The following is an 18,103-nucleotide window of genomic DNA, read 5'->3' as shown; positions in this document are numbered from 1 at the left end:
GACTTCATAGTTTGATCTTGTACCAGAGTCGTGTTATCTAAGTACGCTTGGTGCGGTCGAGACCTGAGGATGGGTTAGTAGCGGACCAGTATTCGAAATGAGGGGCAGCAGATGTCGCGTTGGAGGCCACGAAGTGGGATCGCAGAGAAATGTCGTGTCGGTTGTTCCAGTCTTTAAATTGTGTTTGTATTGGATGAGATGTTATGTCTCTCAACGCCGCCCAATGCCGGTATCTAGTTCATATTCGTACAGAGTGGTGTCCTTCGCTATGCAACAAACCGCCCATCCATTCTCTTCATATACACATAATCATACACCACATAACACCCCTCAATTCTAATTCCCTGAGACCTAGAAATCACACCTCCCATCCTTCCACCCCGTCCTCCACCTCTCCTCCCACTTCTTACAATCAAACTGCTCCTTCCCCAACTTCTCATTCACAGCATTATGCGCCTCGCACATCCACTCTCCAAATTCGCTCCTCGAGCTGACTCTCGGTGTGTTCTTCTGCATCCATTTCTGGAAGTCTTCGGCGCACACCCAGCATGGGTATAATTTGCCGAATGTGGTGAGGAAGGATTTGGTTTCGGATTGGAGTTGGGGAGAGGGGTTTGTGGGGTATGCGCCGGTTATGGAGTGGAGGAGGGTCCATGAGGAACGGCCGAGGGCTTCGACGTCGGGTGGGCAGTCGGCGGGGAGGGAGGGCGTGGTCGTGGTAGGCGCGGCTGCGGGTGTGCGCTTTTTGGACATTTTGCCTGACATGGCCATGAGGGAGGTTAGATCGTTGCAGGCTCGGCATCTGCAGTTGGAAGTCAAGATGTCAGTAACTGTTTCCTTTGCAAAGAAGGCAGTTATTCTGCGCGTATGTCTTCCGGCGCGTACGAGATTCGACGGTACTTACGGCTTGCCATCTGGACCGAGTATAATGCCATTCGCCAGCTTCTTGTACCCAGGCCTTCCTGCGATATCCTGACCTTCATCCTTCTCATTCGATTCCTGTGCCATCTTTGATTGCCTGGAAGCTCAGTGGTGGTTGCGATATGTCGCGGCATTCAACTGGTGATTTCTAAGCTCTTCAATGATCGGACCTCGGCGGTATGCACGCGTTCCAGGGTCAACCATGTCGTGCGTCATCGCGCTTTCGCCATTGACGGCGGTGCATCTGCGGGTTATGTGTCGGCATCGGAGTTCGTAAATTTCGTGCATTCGTGACTTTGTAGCGCGATTGTAGACATGTTGTTGCTGTGCAATTGCTCTTGGCGCGTAGATAAGAGGGATGTCGTGGACGTGCAGTGAAGCGTGCATACGATTCACATCTGAACATCACAGACGCATCCTTCACATCCCGGCTATCATTGTCTGATCATGGATGTACCGGTGGCCGCGAACGTGCTAGGAACGCTGGGAGCAGTATGTATTGTTCAATCTCGGAAGTAATTGTGCTGACCAAAACAGGTGTGTTGGTCCATTCAGGTACCCAAGTCTCCCACAACTGTCGTCGGGGAACTCAGCTAAAAGCGTGGTCTAGCTTATCCCACAAATTGTCATCAACTATCGAAGGCACAATGCTACTGGACTCCAGCCGACCATGATGATGCTGTGGGCATGGGCTGGGGTTCCCCTCGGCGTTTATAACATCGCTGAAGACTACAACATTGCTCTGCGCATTCAGCCTCAGATTCTTACCGTACTGAGTCTGGTGACGTGGATTCAGTGCTACTACTATGAGAAGGTAAGCGGTTCCGTCAACAGCTCACCTATCAGTACGATGGCTAATATCTCATAGAGTTGGTCGGTTCTCCGCTCGCTCGTCGTTGTCATCCCTGTGGCCTGTTTGATGGGCGGCGTGCAAGTCGGTCTCATCTTCGCCATCCAACATGCCAAGTCACAGGGGCTGCACTGGCCCAGTATCCTCATGGCTGTTGCTTCGGCCGCTCTGCTTGCTGCCGGTGTCTTGAGGCACTACGTGGATGTCTATGTTCACCGGACTGTTCGTGGCATTTCCTTCATCTTTGTCGGTATTGATGCTCTGGGAGATCTTTTCTCCTTGGTGTCAGTCGTCTTCCAGCCTAAGCTTGACGTCTTGGGTCTGGTAATTTACGGCTCCGAACTGGTGCTGTGGATCGGCATTTTCCTGTGCGGAGCGTATTACAACCTCCCATATTGGTACGCTGCAAAGAAGGAGAAGGAAACAAGTGAAGATCGCCAGGATGAGCCCAACAATGGGCCTGCAGACGTGACTGGAATCGCACTTCACGATCTGCCGTCTAGCACTTCCGTGTTCAGGACGCCATCGGGCGAAATTGAAGCGATCCGACAACGTAGTATGGACTCAATACGTGCTGCTGGTCTGGAACATCTGCCGCGGAGGGTGTAGGTGAAGCGCAAATGCAGTCAACTTTCAGCACATCGATTTGAATTGCGCATTCCACCCCGCAAACCGTTTGCATCCCCAGCATCTTCTAACTATTAATACAAAGGTCTAGGTCCTGCGGCTACTTCCGGGTCTGTGTTTGCTCGTGACGCGTTCGTTGCTTCCACGCTCTTGAACTTGGGCAGGCGCACGCACCTTCTCCACAATCACCATCCGCACTCCCCACACTCAGACCGGACAACTACGAGCGACTATATTCACGGTCGACCTTCCGCATCACAAGATCTCAACTGCGCCACTATCATAATCCGGCGCCAGCAACTTCTTCAAGTAAGCTAACCTGCACTTCATCCGACTTCTTCACTGTCCGCAACAGGAAGTCTGATTCAGCTGGCTCAGCCTATCACAGCGCTAGAATACATCAGCATTACTAACGAGCTCAAAAAGTCAGGAATATTCGCAACTCAACTCTCAGCTCCAGCCGCATCATGACTTCCACCACTACGACCAAGGTCACTTCGCTGGGCTCCCAGTCCAATGGCCCATCGGTGCCAAATCCCACACCAGCCACTGAGTCTGTAGGTAGCCCTTACGAGCCTATTGACCCTCCGCCGGAGATGGACTACACTGCTGTCGCCAAGATCCTGGGCCCTATCCAAGAGTCGCTCAACGAGGCCGCCCTGGAGGCTGGTTATCCATCCCCGCCCATCAACACGCCTACACTCGGCTCGCCCGCCCCGTCCGTTTCATATCGCTTCCCTGTGACCCGCGGTCGCGGCTTCAGTGTGATTGGCGATAGACTCGCGCAGCTGAAGATCGATGATCGCAAGCTCCGTCACCGTGAGGGAGACGTGGGATCCAGCAACTACTCACCAGAGGCATCCATCAATGAGGACGAGGAGGTCGATATAGCGAGCATCTCCGAGGTGCTGAGCGACAGCGGTCGGGATAAGCAAGGCTCAGGACAAGCTCGTAAGATCCTTGACCCCATCGAGGTGACTGAAGGCTCAGTTCCTATCGCTCTAGGTTCTCCTGCCGTAAACCCGCGCATCGTAGAGTACCTGACGTTCACCTCCGACGACTTGCCTACGAACTCGGTTGCACCTTGCTTCCCCTCTACACTCATGGAGACGAGCACCGCGTCAATCAAGACCATTGTTGGCGGTAGCGACGGCGCCAGCTTGAAGAGCGATGGCGTCACTGAGAAGAGCAACTGGGCTGAGGAAATCGAAGACATGGTTGACCGTACATGCCTACGCCTTGAGCAGCTGGCCGACGATGAGTGGAAGCGTGATGGCAGCAAAAGCTTCGCCGACTACTACGTCGCCCGCCTTGAGCGTTTACTCGGCAGCGCTAAGCGCACCGTACCCGTCAGCATCCAGAAGAACAAGGAGATCCAGGAGTAAAAGGATAAGAAGGGCGCGCTCAGAAAGCGCTCACCAATATGGAAATGGTACAGGGACAGGTGCCGGCGCTCACGGTACGGGTATTGCTTCGATTGTTTTCACGGTCAAAGGTTCAAAAGTTGGACAAGTGCTGTAATGGTGTTCTATACCCATCATGTCCCTTTATAACGATTCACGGGTCCACGATAATGCTTTCCACGATATCAGGTCCAAATAGTGGGCCTGAAATAACAGTAATCAAAATGTGTCTTTCCTATATATCTTGAACTTATCGTGCATATATCATGACATCTAAGTCAAACGCGAGTATGACGCATTCCTCACGCCCAGTCCCTGTAAGATGGCAACAACACCCAGAGTAATAGCCGTAGGCCTATCGTTGCTCTTCCAGTAGGCCGCACCCGCTGCCGCCAGCAGGGTCGTCAAGACACCCGCGATGCTCTTGTCGTACACATCGTAGATGCCCGTGACCGACCACTTGTAGTTGAGGATACCTGTAAACACGTCAATCAAAAACTCCTCATACTACTGATGTTCAATCGCAGACTAACTCATAATAACAAAGAACCCGCTACCCTCGTACCAACCGATCTTACTAGCCCCGCGCAGCATGAGCGGCAACGTGTTCATCGTCGGGTGTTTGAACTGGTCCAAACCTTTCAACTACAACATCCTATCAGTACAACGCCATACCTCAAAACTCTGTGGTTTATTACTGTATGCCCAATCGCCAGAATGGCGTACGCAGCTGAAGAAGCCTGCAGCAAGGGGTGCGATTGCGAGGTTATTGACGTCATGGTGGTGAGTGCTGCTTTCAGGATCGTCTTAAAGCTGGTGATGGGTATGAGAGAGGCTACGAATTGGAGAAGCGAGAAGAAGGAGAGGAAGGCTCTATGTTGTAGCAGGGACGCGCATATCACAGTCGCGTCGTTGTGATGCTTTTGGCTGGGACCGAGGTTAGTATGGATTGGGAACGGTTTCCCCACTTTTTGCGGGTCCGCCGGGGGGTTGGTGTACTCCGGTCGCTATCGACGCGACTTCCACGAAGACGTTGGCTGCCACTACCCACAGGGCCAGATCGCTGGCCGTGAGTGTGGATCTGATCTGATGCTAATAGACATCATATGTAGTGATGCGACAGCGAATTGGGCGTCTCATCCCTTTTGCCTTGCCTACCTAGGTAGGATGCGAAATCACCATTCTAGACGAGATCTGGTTCGTGATCGGTAGGATGTCTAGGTATGCTTCATCTTTGGACTTTACTGCTAGCCAGAACTCATCACTACATGTGACGATTGTGCTGGCTGTATCTAGGCTTGTGACTGTGTTGGTTGTGCTGGCTCTCTCTCGCTGCCTTGCATATCGCTCCAGCTATATGCTCATCTCACTGATCATCGCGATATGGTTCTAGGGCATCGTAGCGGCTAGGCAGATACATTTTCCTTTACATTGCATTTCATTCGCTGGGTATATCTTATAGGTAGGTGTGCACTGCCCCACAACTTCAGCCACCACATCTAAGCCCACCAACTTCCATATCTTTGTCCGGCCACGCCTCGAGAGCTACCCGTTACCCCACTATACCATTCCTCCAGCCTACGGTCAACCTTCTACTCCACCGCCTACTAAGCTAATTCGTCTGGCTTGAACAAAACTACTCATTGGCTTGCATGATCGTTGTAGCCCAATCAAGTGCGAGGGCACTGGTTTCCACAGTTCTACTTAGGTACTATCGAAGTTTTATCCAATAGATCAGATACACTCGTCTCCAACGCATCCCGACCTAACGACTCCGAATCCTTTGCCTTGGGAAATAATGTCGGGCGGAGGATGGGTTCGTCCTCCTGGTGGCGACCAAGCTCAACCAACATGCTTCGGGATTGGTCAACTTCGGATACCAGAGAGGTCAGAGAGTCAGAGACTTTGTTCGGCTTGTATGAGTCTCGGTTGCCTAAATAGTACGCACTGGGAAAGCATCAACAACTTCCGCAAAGTCATTGTAGATCATCACCACTCGTTTGATGCGATACTCAAGAGTGCACGTGAAGGTTGCCACCTTTGCGGATTGCTGTTGATAGCGTGGGAGGAGAAATGCTCATTGGAGCAAGAGCCTGGGGGTGGATGGGTTGGAAAGTTGGGTCTTGATTCGGTTTCCTTGAGTGAAGGCATCAGACTCGAATTCAAGAGGTGGGCCCCAACATTACGGTCAAATCTTGATGAAGTCCGGATCAACATACTATGTGGGGACTTGCCGTCTACTATGGGCGGACGTTTGATCTGTAAAGCTTTGGACAGTGAGCGTTCTTCATCCCTAGAACATCTCCAGTACTTCACGATTGACTAGTGGTACAGCCGATCATCTCACCTTGCCGAAAACATGTCTTCCATCAGGCGACGACACTAACACAGGCTCATCAGCAAGTTTGTCTAGAATCAAAGCCTGGCTGAATATCTGCTCAAGTTCACATTCGGCCTGTTCCCGGGCCGGTTCTCGGGCTCCACCCTTACCAACGAGAGTGATCGCGGTAGGAACTAAAGGATCGAGCAAATGCCATCTAGTGTCTGGAAACAAGAAGCATGGTTACTACGCCACTCTAAGCCACTGCTGGGGAGACCCCCGCAATCGACCGTTGTCGACGACTGATCGGACCCTTCCTCATCGACAGCGAGGTATCGAATTTGAGGCATTGCCAAAAACCTTTCGGGACGCTGTTCAAGTCTGCAGGGAGATAGGCATAGAATACATTTGGATCGACTCTCTTTGTATCATCCAAGAACAAGAAACGCAAGAAGATTGGGCAAAAGAAGCACCCACAATGGGACAAGTCTACGGCAATTCGATTTTGACCATTTCTGCGGCGGCAGCAGCAGATTCCACTCAAGGATGCTTCAAAGAGCGCCTTGGTCTGATCCTTTGGCCTTGTCCAATCGTGCTATTCGGGCAGTCATGCTACCTATTCCGGTATCCGATGAACAGAGAAGAGATCTGGGGTAATCCGGGAGACGGCGAATGGGACGTGTCAAATGTCTTAGCCCGAAGAGCCTGGGTTCTTCAGGAGCAGGTGTTGTCTCTCCGCACCATCACATTCTCGAAAGACCTTCTCATCTGGCGTTGCCCGACACTTTCGACTAACGAGAAGTACCCATTGGGAATACCGCACGCTCCGGATATATCGGTTGACAGTCATCGTCTTCTCCAGTGCATAGTAAATGGTATAACATCATTCATGCCAATAGAGCCAACGTTCGGCAACTATGATTGCTGGTACAAGATAGTAGAAGAGTTTACATCTCGAAATCTCACATACGAGGAAGATAGGCTACCTGCAATAGCTGGCATTGCGAAAAGATTTGGAATGGCAGTAAATGACAGCTATCACGCAGGACTATGGAGGCACGATATGATCCTCGGTCTCCTATGGAGAAAAAGGGGTATTGCGGTCACGTGCACAGCCAAATCAGGCGGAGTACCGTCGTGGTCATGGGCCTCAATCAAGGGTCGTGTAACGTACTCAGATCTATTGTCGGCTAATCACGACGCGAGTCGCATCCCTTTGTCATCACTGGTCGATATCCTCGATGTTTCGGATCCAATAACCCACGAAGACCATCCGTTCGGAGTAACGTCGAGAGCTTCGTTGAGCTTGTCCGGTGTTTTGCTGGCAGTGATGCAAGATAAGCATGAAGACTTCGGGCTAGTTCTTGGCCAGAACGGCACCCGATTTTCGGACAACATTGGTGACTTCTACCCGGACATCTGGGATTCCGACAGGCAGAATCAAGCGCCCTTGGTCTGTCTACCCGTAGGCGTATGTCATAGTCCTCATTATGCAGGTGCCCAGGAAAATGACGAAGTGTGCAAAGCCTCGTGGAAAAGATCGCTGGAGATGGGGACAGACAAACTCAAGCTAATACACACGTTGTACTGCTTGATCCTCCAGGCTGTCGAAGGAAAACAAGTCGTGTACAGTCGAGTTGGGCTATGTAGAGTGGCAAACCATAAGACAATTGAGATTAGCAGGATGGCTTCGTTTGGAGAACGCAGGGCCGTAACGATCATCTGAATGTCGTGTACTTCACCTACATGCAGTTTTACCAAAGAACAAAAAAAACCTTCTTTTCCTCTACATTTCTTGCAGTACTAACAAAACGGTTGGGGAACGGACTCGCGGGAAGTAACCAAGCTATTGACAGAGACGAGATTCATCGCGCATATTTGCCTTACTTCAATCGAGAAGATGGCCATAGCTGATACCAACCGAGCTTATTTCACACGAAACCTTGCGACGCCCCTCCAACCGGTGCAACTTTTAGGCGGTACCACTCAAAGACTGAGAGCTCTTCTGAAATTACCTGGGTATGCTCGCAGGGGCTCAGTAGTCAACTCCATCAGCGCAATGTCCGCACCACCCACAATCTTTATCGCAAAGCGCCCAATCCTGGTCGTCATCGTCCCACACCGTCCGAACATGTTCTTGTGCCCACGCGCCTTCATCAGAGTACTCGTCCTCACTATCGATGTCGCTGGGCGTTGCTTCCTCGATCGCGGTGGAGGTCACTCCTAATATGCGGGATTGCGCTTGGTAAGATGAAGCCTGGAATACATGTCAGCGTCCGAACAACACATCCATCCACACCACAGAATGATGAACCTACATTGCCCGAACCTGAAGACTCATCTACTCCAATCGCGGAGTTTGCGCGAGCCAGCATTTGCTTATGCAACGACGACGTCTTATGCGATCCCACAGCCTGCTTACTTCCGAAAGACCTCTTACACACGTCGCAGCTGAACATGGTACCATGCGACGGCGTGTCACGATGCTGCTCCATTGCTTTCTGGCTGCAGAAGCCCCGCTCGCACTTGTGACATGTGTGAGCGCGGCGGAGAGCTGCGTCGTTGGTGCCTGTGTGATTCTTCAGTGCCAGATTGGAACTGAATCTTCTGGAGCAAATGGGACACTGTTTCGCCATGGTGAAGAGGGGCTTATGTTGCAAGAGGTGAATCAGGGAAAGCTGGGATACTTGGAGGTAGAGCATGTGTACCCCACTTTGTGTCACCACGAGCTTCTCTTGATGTGGCTGGGATCGACTGCTAGGAAATAGATGCAGAATGACGACCTGGTCAGAGAGAAAGCAGCATGATCTACTACGTAGAAAGATGGGTATAGTTTAACTCTTGTGCATCATATCGCTAATTGCATCTGAAGATTGCGATCTTTCTCGTTTCCTTCGAAGATTGCTCCATGGTTGAATGCTGTTCATGATTTTCATTTACTATTACGACTTCGCCGTAGCCGCTCTCACGATTCGAAGTGATACTTGGGTATCATATGCCAATCCGTTATTTAGACCTCATCTCCTTCTTCGTCACCATTCAAATCATCTCCAAAAGCTGATATCTTGCGCTCTCTCCCTTCATCCTACTGGCCTCACTTCCTTGCTTCCTCTTCCTTCCCAGTCTTAGTACTCTTCTCAGTGCCCTTTCCTTCCTTCATTCCATCATCAACGGCCCTATCATACTGCCTCGCAGCTGGCATGGCAGGCAAAATGCCGCTCGCGATCGCATCGAGATCAGATGGCATGCAAGTGGCTGGCGAAGCATACGGACCCGTAGTGTCTTGCTCAGCACTCAGCTTATCAATCTTTTGTTCGGCCCACGCTATCGCGCCGTCGACTACGATTTTGACGCTCTGAACAACTTCTGAGACGATGGTTGCGGCGGTTGGGGTGGCTTCGATGGTGCCGTCTGTGCCGGTCGTGCTGCTGTTCGTGATCGATGCTGGGGCTGTGGAGGCGACCGGGGTATCTTGGTCTTGGGGGGAGTGGATCTGAGGAGTGTTAGTATGCAACAAGTAAGATAGGGATTTGAGAGGAGAAGTACCTGTCGTTCAGCTGGCGACTTCCTCCCGTTGTCTTGTACTGCAGCAGCTTCAAGTGCTTTCGGTCTCATGGTTTGTGTGATGAGAGCGTCGATTGCTTCCAGCTTTATGTTTGGGGTTGTACAAAGAAGCCACCCTTGCAAATTGGCGTTTGTGCTACTGTGTTGATCGCGCGGTCCTCCGAAGTGTGCCTAAACTGGGTTGCTTGAGCACGCAGATGTGGTTGGAAGACAGCAGGCGACGACCTCTCGAGACCTTTCTTAGCATGGCCCAGTGTTTGTTTGTTTGCAAATCTGTGGCTGTGCCGCTCTTCCTTCTTTCACATGGCGGTGCGTTTGTATCTGTGTAACGGGAAGCGACGTCATCGCGAGGACCAATTGAGACGAGAAGAACTCTTTTTGATCATGTCACTGGTAACCCTTTGATTAGCCATGAATATCACTGACCGCGTATCTAGTCAGCTAGGTATCATTCTGACCTAGTCGGGCTGGATCTTTTCTCCAAGCCTGTCGAGGCGAGGGCTTACCAAAACTGAAAGGTAGTCGTCTGTGGTGACTGTCCAAGCATCAAGGACCTCATGAGGCAAAGAGCTTCAGTACAGTCCGGTCTATCGACCTCATCGCCATATCTCACATTTAAACTGGAAGTAGTAAGTACTGTGTCTGTTTAGGGCCCAGCTCGCATGTCCAAGGGTCTACCCCAGAAAGCTAAAATAGGCAGCTTCGTTCCCAGGATGCAGCGCTTGATGCACCGGCAGCCTCGCAACAATATGCTCAGATAGAGTACGTTGAGCGAACATGACGTTGTTGGGTTGGCTTGACATCTGCCGTTGCATGAAGCTGCCGATAAGCCTGACCCTGTCGCGACACCGACCATGACATCTCCTGCGTCACGCATCACGTCTTCTGCCTTGTCAGAGACAGCGAACACAACCTCCTGCCGGCCGAACCACTGATGGCCGCCTGAACAGGCTCCACGATACCGAACGGTGGTCAGATTCAGGTACCCACCGGCTATTCACCCTATGCTCAGAAGGCAGGAGGCGTAGCCTGAGACATAACCACCAGGCTACGCCATTGAGCAGAAAGCATCCTGGTCATGTCGACTACCGAGCGTCTACCCCATCATGTGGCGCACGACTGGGGTTCAACCGCTTGAAGCGCAGATCAATATGTCCAAGACATGTCTTCTTCCTCGTCTTCTAGAAGCTTTTGCTCACTGGTCGCGCCATCGCAGGTGATTCAGCCCCTAGGCTGAGCTACACGAAGACAGACAACTCCGTGTCTTGGAACTGCACTATGGCTGTCGTTATGCCGCTTCGACTCAGCGTTGAGTCAGTCGATATGGGCGTTTCTGTACACGGTGTTGGATCACCGGCATACGCATAGTCGAAGTATGTGAATCCTAGGACGCAGTGCCGGAGTCAGCAGCGGATATCACTGGTCGAGACCCCAGCCGTTGTGTGGCAGAGTCCACTTGTTCCACGGCTCCTACAGGTACCTAGGTAGACGCCAGGATGTACCTGGTAATTGCACTTGCGTAGCAAGTTAATATGAATTGCTGCATGGAAGCATGCTTGCGCCTATCAGACGGGTTGCAAGTCTTCGAGTGGAGTTCGAGTGGCTTGGTAGCAATATGGAAATGCAGCGGACTTGTGAAGGCGTAGCGCGAATGATCAGGAGATGCTGTTGATGCAGGTCCACTGCCGCCGTTCGCTGATCACAGTCATGCTGGACGCACCATGCCAAGGCAATAGCATGCGCAGTACGATCTTAGGTCGGCCGTTTTCCTGGTGTATTAGCCTATTGTACGCGGTTAGCACGCTGAAGAGTTGGAGGGCAGGCATCTCGCTTCGCGGGCCTCTCCAGACACACCGCATGGCCTCCCATGCTCCGTGCTTCCTGCGGACGCTTCTGTAAGCAGGCTGCCACCACTCGTTCGAGGCTGCCACCACCACTACGCTGATCGTGTGTCTACCCAAACGTCCGGCATGTTGCAGGCAATTTATCGTCGACCGGGCGAAGCTGCGGCCGTGGGTGGGTGGGTAGCAACATCACGGTGCCGGCCACGGCTCGACGCGAGACCCTTGGAGGGATCACTGGCGCCATTTTTTGATTGTCAGAGCGCAAATGTGGAGTGCTTGATGCCCTTGTCACCCCCGCATTCGCGTCGCTCATCTCGCAAAGCCCGTTTTGTGAAATGTGTAGGTGTAGGAGCTAAGGATGAGGCGAGATTTGGTGTGGTTATAATCGTCGTGCGTCCTGCCGTCTCATCTTCATACCGAATTGCCGTGTCCTGCCTCCATCAGCTCCGCCTGTCCTCCACCCTGTGACGCCTTGGAATCCACGACTTTGTCTCGATATCGTGGCTGCACGCCGCAGAAGTTGTGCAGCGTGCCCCGGCCGCTGTCTAACCGTCCACCAATCATGGCTGGAATTACTCCTTCTCCAGATGTTAGTCCCGTGTCAGCAGCGACCACTAATGGAGGCTTCCCACGCGACGCCTTCTGCCTCAATCTCTCCGCTTTGCCCGACGCAAATACCTTTATCCTCAAGTCTGCCCTGACGTCCCCTCACCTTCTCGACTCCCCGAATGGATTGTTCCCTGGAAGCGTTGGTCTGAGTAATCCCTTCAAGAAGCGGCCCCGCAACATGTCTCAATCCTCTGGTACAGACCGGGAAATGTCCAATGATAATACCCCACCCGCGTCAAATGGAATCGCACCTACTAGCAATGGTACCAACGGCACGAGCACCGAACCACGACCGAGCACAAAGAAGCGACCAAGTACCGACACGATAGACTACCCGCGCCGGCGTGCGACGATCGCTGTACATCACCCTTATTTCGACTTGTCCGTCTCAAAACACTGACATCAAATAGTGCGAAATATGTCGGTCACGGAAAAGTCGATGCGACGGAAACAGGCCAAAGTGCAGATTGTGTACCGAGCTGAATGCCGAGTGCATATACCGAGAGCCGGGCATTAAGCTGGACGCAGGCGACAAGCTGATCCTAGAGCATTTGAACCGCATTGAGGGCCTTTTACAATCTGGCATCACTAGTAACTTCTCCTTATCGTCACATTCGCCAGCCGCGAGCAATTCCACCAGCGAAGATTTCCTTGCCCGTAGCACCGGCAATATACCCCATCTCGGCATGGTACAGCCGATCAACGGCATAGGAACATGGACCAACCACCCGTCAAACATCTCGACCATGCCGAAAACCCACAATACTGCGGCACTCAATCTTCTGTCATCTCCCATGATCAGAGAGCTTGTGTCTCGCCAATATGACGCCAAGCTTCTTCTCCAGCTCGAGATGACTCGGGAGTCAGTAAGCCTTGGAACGAGCCGCGGGTTGGATCTCTCGAATACTGGCGCGTACGTGCAGGCATACTTTGAGAGAGTAAATGTCTTCTATGCGGTCGTAAATCCATATACATGGACCAGTCACTACCAGACCGCCCTCAGCCATGGTTTCCGAGATGGGCCGGAAAGCTGCATAGTTCTTCTCGTCCTTGCGCTGGGTCATGCTGCAAGCACCGGTAGTATCACACAACAAAACCCAGAAAAGGATCCTCCAGGCCTGGCATACTTTACCGCAGCATGGAATCTATTGCCGACCGTCATGACAAGAAACAACATGGTAGCTGCGCAATGTCAAATCCTCGCTGCAGCATACTTGGTGTATCTTGTACGCCCAGTCGAAGCATGGAACGTATTATCGGGCGCCAGCATGAAGTTGCAACTCCTTCTAAGCGCGCCTGGTCGCGTGTCTCCAGCGGAAGAGGAGTTGGGCAGAAGAGTGTACTGGAATGCTGTCATGATCGAAAGCGACCTGCTAGCAGAGCTTGATCTTCCCCATTCCGGCCTCGCACAGTTTGAGGAAGGCTTTGCATTGCCGACCGGATTCGAAGATCTAGGAACAGAAGCAGTCGGCCGAGATGAGCTGTGGTATTTCCTTGCAGAGATCGCCCTCCGGAGACTACTCAACCGCGTGAGCTCCATGCTCTACATCAGAACCACACCGTATTCCAAAGGTCCAGCTGCGACATCCATCGCGCAACTAGATCCGTTAGTTGTAGAACTTGACTACCAGCTGAACCAATGGTACGCCGGGCTGCCGCCAGCCATGCAGTTCCCGCTCGACAGAGTGCCTTTGCAGAACCCGGTTCAGACTGTTCTAAGACTGCGCTACTTCGCATGCCGCACCATTATATTCCGTCCATACGTGCTTTTGGTCTTGCAGGACGAGACTTTGGCCATGGATTCGAGTGTACAAGATAATTGCCACAAATGCCTCGAGGCATGCGTTCGTCAACTGGAGTACATCACTGCGCACCACGCTGGGCACCTGCCTTATCTCTTCCAGGGTGCTCTCTCGTAAGTTTCACTAATTATCAACATTGCGTTTGCTAACAGTCTTGTAGCATCATCTCGCAGACATTGCTTATTATGGGTGCGACAATGACTCCTTCGCTATCTCAGCTGCTCCCTCCACCAGCGACCATGGACGACATCATCAACAACGTTGTTCTCGAAATGGAACGATACGCCCACCTCGCACCCAGCTTGCAGCTCTCCGCCGAGATCATCCGCGAAGCCGAAGGAAAACGGCAGATGTGGCTACGAACAGCAGGACTCAAATTCGACGTTTGACTCTGATCTCGCAGTACCAGAGTGCCACCCAGTACGAGACTCCGACTGTGGATCCTCCAAAGCAGGAAAGGTACAACGCAGATCCACATGCTTGCCATGTCTTTGTAGCTGAAGCTACCTTCCAATTCTGGTAGCCTCCGTGTACACATGGATCAGAAAGTCGAGCGACGATCTCACGCGACAGCGACTATCATCTACTCGACACATGCGGCGCTTCTCGACGAACCCATTTCTGGGTCCAGCACAGACCTTCATCTCCAACATCCTGCATCGGGCGTCGTGACAAACAAGTACTAGGTCTCCATGAACCAGGTCCTCACATCTGCCGTACTCCGAGTGTACATGCCGAGAGTGATTGGCGAGTCACTGCTCCATATGGGGCAGTTTGGCACGACACAGTGTCTGCATTGGTATCCAACGACAATCAGTTCTCCACGGAGATTCTGGCCATACCAGCTGGGACGATCTTGTGCAAACCCAGGCAATCAGCAAGCCGCTGCGTCGATCTCACCAAACGCTGAGATCAACTCCTCGTGGTGGCGAAGCACAGTCAGGGAACCGCTGGGTGGGTCAAAGCAATGAACTGAAGAGATGATCTGTGGGTACCACGATGTACCCCATCTGAATCCGGGCTCGGTACGGCGCGGTGGCTTCCTCCGCTACGCATTGCCACTTCTACGGTGACCAAAGCTTCCCACCGAAGTCCACACGAGGCATCTCGCATGCATAAGCATGAGGCTACTCCACCAGAACGCACATATGCGACCCACACACATAGCGAAATACCATCCTATCACCACTCTCAATGCATCAGTACACGTGAAACGCATCATCGCAAATCTAACTACAGCCCGCGCGCCGCGCGCTCCTTCACAACCTGAGCTAACGCGTACACCCCTGCTAGAAGTGTAATATAGATCCTGCAAGAGCAGACCAGGGGCGTGGTAGGTGGCCTAGCCTTGTCTCTACCCCACATGTTGGGGTTTCCTGTGACTTTACCCGTACACCCACCCATTTTTTCGGGCCTTCTGGAAAAGCAGTGGAATGTGTGAACGTGCTTCGAGAAGCCGAGGTGCGGAGATGAGTACGTGTGTCGAGTGTGGGAGAGATGGGCAGGGGGCAGTTGTGTAAGACCGACAGGACAGTACAGGGGTGTTATTGGGGGATGAGATGCTGGTGGAGGACGGATGAGAGGGACTATGGGGTGATGACGCTGACTGTTATGTGAGTCGAAGTATTGTCGTTTTCGCGTTCTGGATGCGGATTGTTTGGTCCTGGCGTGATGACTTGAGGGCACGCCCTGCCTTACAGCCACGTTGGATATGCTTCTCTCTCACCGATGTTTCGATGGACGACATCGGCATGTCTTCTGAGAGATCTGACCTCGTTTCAACGACTATTGGTATCGTATTCTGCAGCCACAATGCCGCGTCGCCGACTACGTATTACGGTGTGCTGACTAGTTAGCAAAGAATTGTGGCTTGGGTTATCTGATGATGGTGAGAGTAGGAAATGTACACGCCAGGCAACGTTCCAGAAAACACTGGACTAGCGTGCAAGGTTTATGCACGATCCTGAGCGCTGGTTGGGTCGCATGCACCAGAGCGTTTGATAGTGCTTGGGACGGTAGGCTGCGATTGGTGCGTTATTCCCGACAAGGCGCCACAGTCGGAAAGGCGGGAGCGCGCTCCGGTAGCATGACAACACCAGAGGTATCTGGTTGCGTAAAGAAGACGTCGAGAAGCGGAAATTAGGCACGAGTATTTGGGAATGACGTCGAAATCGGTTCTTCCGTTATTGGACAAGGGTGCGAAATGGTTCCTGAATGAAATGCATGAACCGCAGCATGGATATGCTGTTCGCTCGATGATCATCGCTTGAAACCAGTAGTGATTCGGCCAAGCACTAAGTTTACTCATATCAGTACAAACTCATCAGCTTCGTCCTCCTCCCAATCGACTTTTTCGCCATACATCCAGCTTTCGTAGTAACATTGCCCTACCACAGTATACTCTTTTCCGTTCTCACACTGTCGCAGTAGTAGAGGGACTGTAGACCCGTGGATGATGCATATGCAATCGCCTGGTTGAATGGCTTTTGGCCCAAGCCCAAACAAGTGCTTATGGCCGAGAAAGAGTCGTTTGTGGATGAGCCTTAAATTCATTTGAGGGAACTTCTCTTTGTGAACTGCTTCACTAACAGGTTCGGGTGTTTTCGTGTCAATGAAGCGTTCGTACATTGAGATCAACTCCGCTGTGGTATATTGTAGTGGCTCCACACGGGGTTGTGGACCGAGATCATGGCCCAAGAGCGTGAGGAAGACGCGTTCTTTGGTAATACCTGCCTTGGCAGGTGTACCGATATCCACTGTAGGCATGGTGGATCTGAGGTTAGCCATTTCTTCGGCCAGACGTACGTTTTCTACTCCAAAGGTTGCGATCTCTTCACGAGTGATATGTGAGATGGATTGGACCGTGTCAATGATTCGGCCTCGAGCGACGAAACGCATGTCGCCTTCTCGTTTTATTTCGTTCGCTTGGCATGATCGTCCCTTCGCAGCGGCGTACGGGTAATGTGGAGTGTCGCCTATCCTGTAACCCTGCCATCTGTCTCCTGCAGAAGAGACGTCCACTCGCCAGTCTATGGTCCAAGAAGGTATCTCCGGGTCTGCGCTGCCGCGGACAAGCCCCAGGAATGCAAGTGAGCCAGTCCTTTGCGCCATGTCTAAACAAAACTTCCGGTATGCTTGTCCATTAGATAATCTGTAGTCCGCAACTAAGTCTAACCCAGAATCATTCTTTTGAAAAGCTAAGAAGGCATTAATGGCATCCCTTGGGTCGCTGGCCTCACGTGATGATGAGAGCCAGAACAGCACGTCCAGGAAATCGCTGTACAAGGTGCTTCGCGTGGGATCGCCTCGTAGCCAACTACGTGCCGTGTCCATGCTTAGCAAGCGGTCAACTGCGATCTGATCTGGAATGAGCGAATGAATATCTTGCAGAGCCGGCTTTGAGGAATAACTGATGACGACCATGATACGATAAAGTATGGAAACATCAGATGGGGTAGTTCCAAGTATCATAGTGGGCCGAGTAGACAGCACGACCTCTTGGACGATCCAAGCACGTTTAAAGTACGGGCGACCAAGGACCCAATTCAGTGCTTGGACGTATTGTGCTATTCCATAGCCTGCCTCGTTCTCTCGAAATAAGACAGCCAGCAACCTGCTTTCCAAGTCCTTGTGCATCGCCTCAGTCCAGAAGATGTCAAGCGGCGGTAGATCGCCCAGCTCTTTGGTCAAATTAAGTAGCACAGGCGTATGCTCAATGGACATGCCAATCCACATGAGTGTGCGCTCCGCCTGCCCATAGATGCGTTGCATGAGAGAGACCTGGTGGCCTCGCTCATCCAGATCGTGCTGGTTCACTGCAATTTGATCAATCCAAATTTTGCCGCTGGATTCGGGTTGTACCAATAGTCCGTGGATGTGTTGCAAGATGCCCGCGAGATGCAGCGTGATTCTGAGAGACCCGGCACCAGATATGGGAATTGACCCATAAGGGTTCAAATCTCCATGTGATGGTTTGGGTTCCTCATTGTCATAGTCGGTCCATGTGTATGAGAGCGCTTCAAAACGCGGGCTGTCCGCGAGGTCTACCTCCTCTATTGCGTACGATGGACTATCTTGAGTGCCTGAAACGGCGAGGAGCCGTATGGAGGTTGGCGTCGAACATGGCGAGTATTGGTATTGTGACATTATAAGGTCACACAAAT

General features: G+C 52.0%; 8 protein-coding genes across 8 annotated transcripts; 3 read left to right on the top strand and 5 right to left on the bottom strand.

Moving 5' to 3' along the window:
• Positions 1 to 166: 166 nt before the first annotated feature.
• BKA58DRAFT_366384 (ERV/ALR sulfhydryl oxidase domain-containing protein) lies at positions 167 to 1,184 on the bottom strand. The gene is made up of 2 exons (XM_046168888.1): positions 905 to 1,184; positions 167 to 802 (listed from the first exon to the last, which is right to left on the bottom strand). Exons 1-2 carry the CDS (start codon positions 1,006 to 1,008, stop codon positions 352 to 354), a joined length of 555 nt encoding a protein of 184 aa, XP_046021686.1. The 5' UTR covers positions 1,009 to 1,184; the 3' UTR covers positions 167 to 351.
• On the top strand, positions 1,185 to 4,003 carry BKA58DRAFT_423264 (uncharacterized protein). Its single transcript, XM_046172854.1, has 7 exons — positions 1,185 to 1,417; positions 1,463 to 1,476; positions 1,532 to 1,735; positions 1,790 to 2,376; positions 2,490 to 2,508; positions 2,563 to 2,707; positions 2,825 to 4,003. The coding sequence occupies exons 1-7, from the start codon at positions 1,369 to 1,371 to the stop codon at positions 3,781 to 3,783; spliced, it is 1,977 nt and encodes a 658-aa protein (XP_046021685.1). The 5' UTR covers positions 1,185 to 1,368; the 3' UTR covers positions 3,784 to 4,003.
• On the bottom strand, positions 4,004 to 4,705 carry BKA58DRAFT_390700 (uncharacterized protein). The gene is made up of 3 exons (XM_046170851.1): positions 4,500 to 4,705; positions 4,335 to 4,446; positions 4,004 to 4,277 (listed from the first exon to the last, which is right to left on the bottom strand). Exons 1-3 carry the CDS (start codon positions 4,578 to 4,580, stop codon positions 4,075 to 4,077), a joined length of 396 nt encoding a protein of 131 aa, XP_046021684.1. The 5' UTR covers positions 4,581 to 4,705; the 3' UTR covers positions 4,004 to 4,074.
• Positions 4,706 to 5,599: 894 nt separating this feature from the next.
• Positions 5,600 to 7,847, top strand: BKA58DRAFT_462153 (heterokaryon incompatibility protein-domain-containing protein; the record flags this gene model as incomplete). Its single annotated transcript, XM_046174836.1, has 2 exons — positions 5,600 to 6,077; positions 6,193 to 7,847. 2 exons carry the CDS (start codon positions 5,600 to 5,602, stop codon positions 7,845 to 7,847), a joined length of 2,133 nt encoding a protein of 710 aa, XP_046021683.1.
• Positions 7,848 to 8,156: 309 nt separating this feature from the next.
• BKA58DRAFT_442812 (uncharacterized protein) lies at positions 8,157 to 8,757 on the bottom strand (the record flags this gene model as incomplete). The annotated part of the gene is made up of 2 exons (XM_046173935.1): positions 8,157 to 8,378; positions 8,440 to 8,757. The coding sequence occupies 2 exons, from the start codon at positions 8,755 to 8,757 to the stop codon at positions 8,157 to 8,159; spliced, it is 540 nt and encodes a 179-aa protein (XP_046021682.1).
• Positions 8,758 to 8,948: 191 nt separating this feature from the next.
• Positions 8,949 to 9,999, bottom strand: BKA58DRAFT_231423 (uncharacterized protein). The gene is made up of 2 exons (XM_046166499.1): positions 9,668 to 9,999; positions 8,949 to 9,614 (listed from the first exon to the last, which is right to left on the bottom strand). The coding sequence occupies exons 1-2, from the start codon at positions 9,734 to 9,736 to the stop codon at positions 9,216 to 9,218; spliced, it is 468 nt and encodes a 155-aa protein (XP_046021681.1). The 5' UTR covers positions 9,737 to 9,999; the 3' UTR covers positions 8,949 to 9,215.
• A 2,092-nt stretch (positions 10,000 to 12,091) lies between these two features.
• On the top strand, positions 12,092 to 14,769 carry BKA58DRAFT_462146 (uncharacterized protein; the record flags this gene model as incomplete). Its single annotated transcript, XM_046174835.1, has 3 exons — positions 12,092 to 12,496; positions 12,549 to 14,053; positions 14,101 to 14,769. 3 exons carry the CDS (start codon positions 12,092 to 12,094, stop codon positions 14,327 to 14,329), a joined length of 2,139 nt encoding a protein of 712 aa, XP_046021680.1. The 3' UTR covers positions 14,330 to 14,769.
• A 1,394-nt stretch (positions 14,770 to 16,163) lies between these two features.
• Positions 16,164 to 18,097, bottom strand: BKA58DRAFT_231405 (heterokaryon incompatibility protein-domain-containing protein). Its single transcript, XM_046166498.1, has one exon. It carries the CDS (start codon positions 18,084 to 18,086, stop codon positions 16,245 to 16,247), a length of 1,842 nt encoding a protein of 613 aa, XP_046021679.1. The 5' UTR covers positions 18,087 to 18,097; the 3' UTR covers positions 16,164 to 16,244.
• Positions 18,098 to 18,103: the final 6 nt, after the last annotated feature.

This window comes from Alternaria rosae (assembly GCF_020736505.1).
Source record: "Alternaria rosae strain MPI-PUGE-AT-0040 chromosome Unknown BKA58scaffold_9, whole genome shotgun sequence".
In the NCBI taxonomy this organism is placed as follows: Eukaryota; Fungi; Ascomycota; class Dothideomycetes; order Pleosporales; family Pleosporaceae; genus Alternaria; species Alternaria rosae.
The sequence above is the reverse complement of the archived record's forward strand: the minus strand, read 5'-3'. Positions and strand labels throughout refer to the sequence as shown.

What these genes read in the sequence shown, in the direction of transcription:
- BKA58DRAFT_423264 (XM_046172854.1), top strand. Translation starts at nt 1,369, where the DNA reads ATGGATGTACCGGTGGCCGCGAACGTGCTAGGAACGCTGGGAGCAGTA. An exon ending in AGTGCTACTACTATGAGAAG is followed by an intron (nt 1,736 to 1,789) that starts GTAAGCGGTTCC and finishes AATATCTCATAG; the next exon opens with AGTTGGTCGGTTCTCCGCTC. An exon ending in GGCGCCAGCAACTTCTTCAA is followed by an intron (nt 2,708 to 2,824) that starts GTAAGCTAACCT and finishes GAGCTCAAAAAG; the next exon opens with TCAGGAATATTCGCAACTCA.
- BKA58DRAFT_231423 (XM_046166499.1), bottom strand. Translation starts at nt 9,736, where the DNA reads ATGAGACCGAAAGCACTTGAAGCTGCTGCAGTACAAGACAACGGGAGG. An exon ending in AGTCGCCAGCTGAACGACAG is followed by an intron (nt 9,615 to 9,667) that starts GTACTTCTCCTC and finishes AACACTCCTCAG; the next exon opens with ATCCACTCCCCCCAAGACCA.
- BKA58DRAFT_366384 (XM_046168888.1), bottom strand. Translation starts at nt 1,008, where the DNA reads ATGGCACAGGAATCGAATGAGAAGGATGAAGGTCAGGATATCGCAGGA. An exon ending in CTCGGTCCAGATGGCAAGCC is followed by an intron (nt 803 to 904) that starts GTAAGTACCGTC and finishes TTCCAACTGCAG; the next exon opens with ATGCCGAGCCTGCAACGATC.
- BKA58DRAFT_390700 (XM_046170851.1), bottom strand. Translation starts at nt 4,580, where the DNA reads ATGACGTCAATAACCTCGCAATCGCACCCCTTGCTGCAGGCTTCTTCA. An exon ending in TTCTGGCGATTGGGCATACA is followed by an intron (nt 4,447 to 4,499) that starts GTAATAAACCAC and finishes AGGATGTTGTAG; the next exon opens with TTGAAAGGTTTGGACCAGTT. An exon ending in CGGGTTCTTTGTTATTATGA is followed by an intron (nt 4,278 to 4,334) that starts GTTAGTCTGCGA and finishes ACGTGTTTACAG; the next exon opens with GTATCCTCAACTACAAGTGG.
- BKA58DRAFT_231405 (XM_046166498.1), bottom strand. Translation starts at nt 18,086, where the DNA reads ATGTCACAATACCAATACTCGCCATGTTCGACGCCAACCTCCATACGG.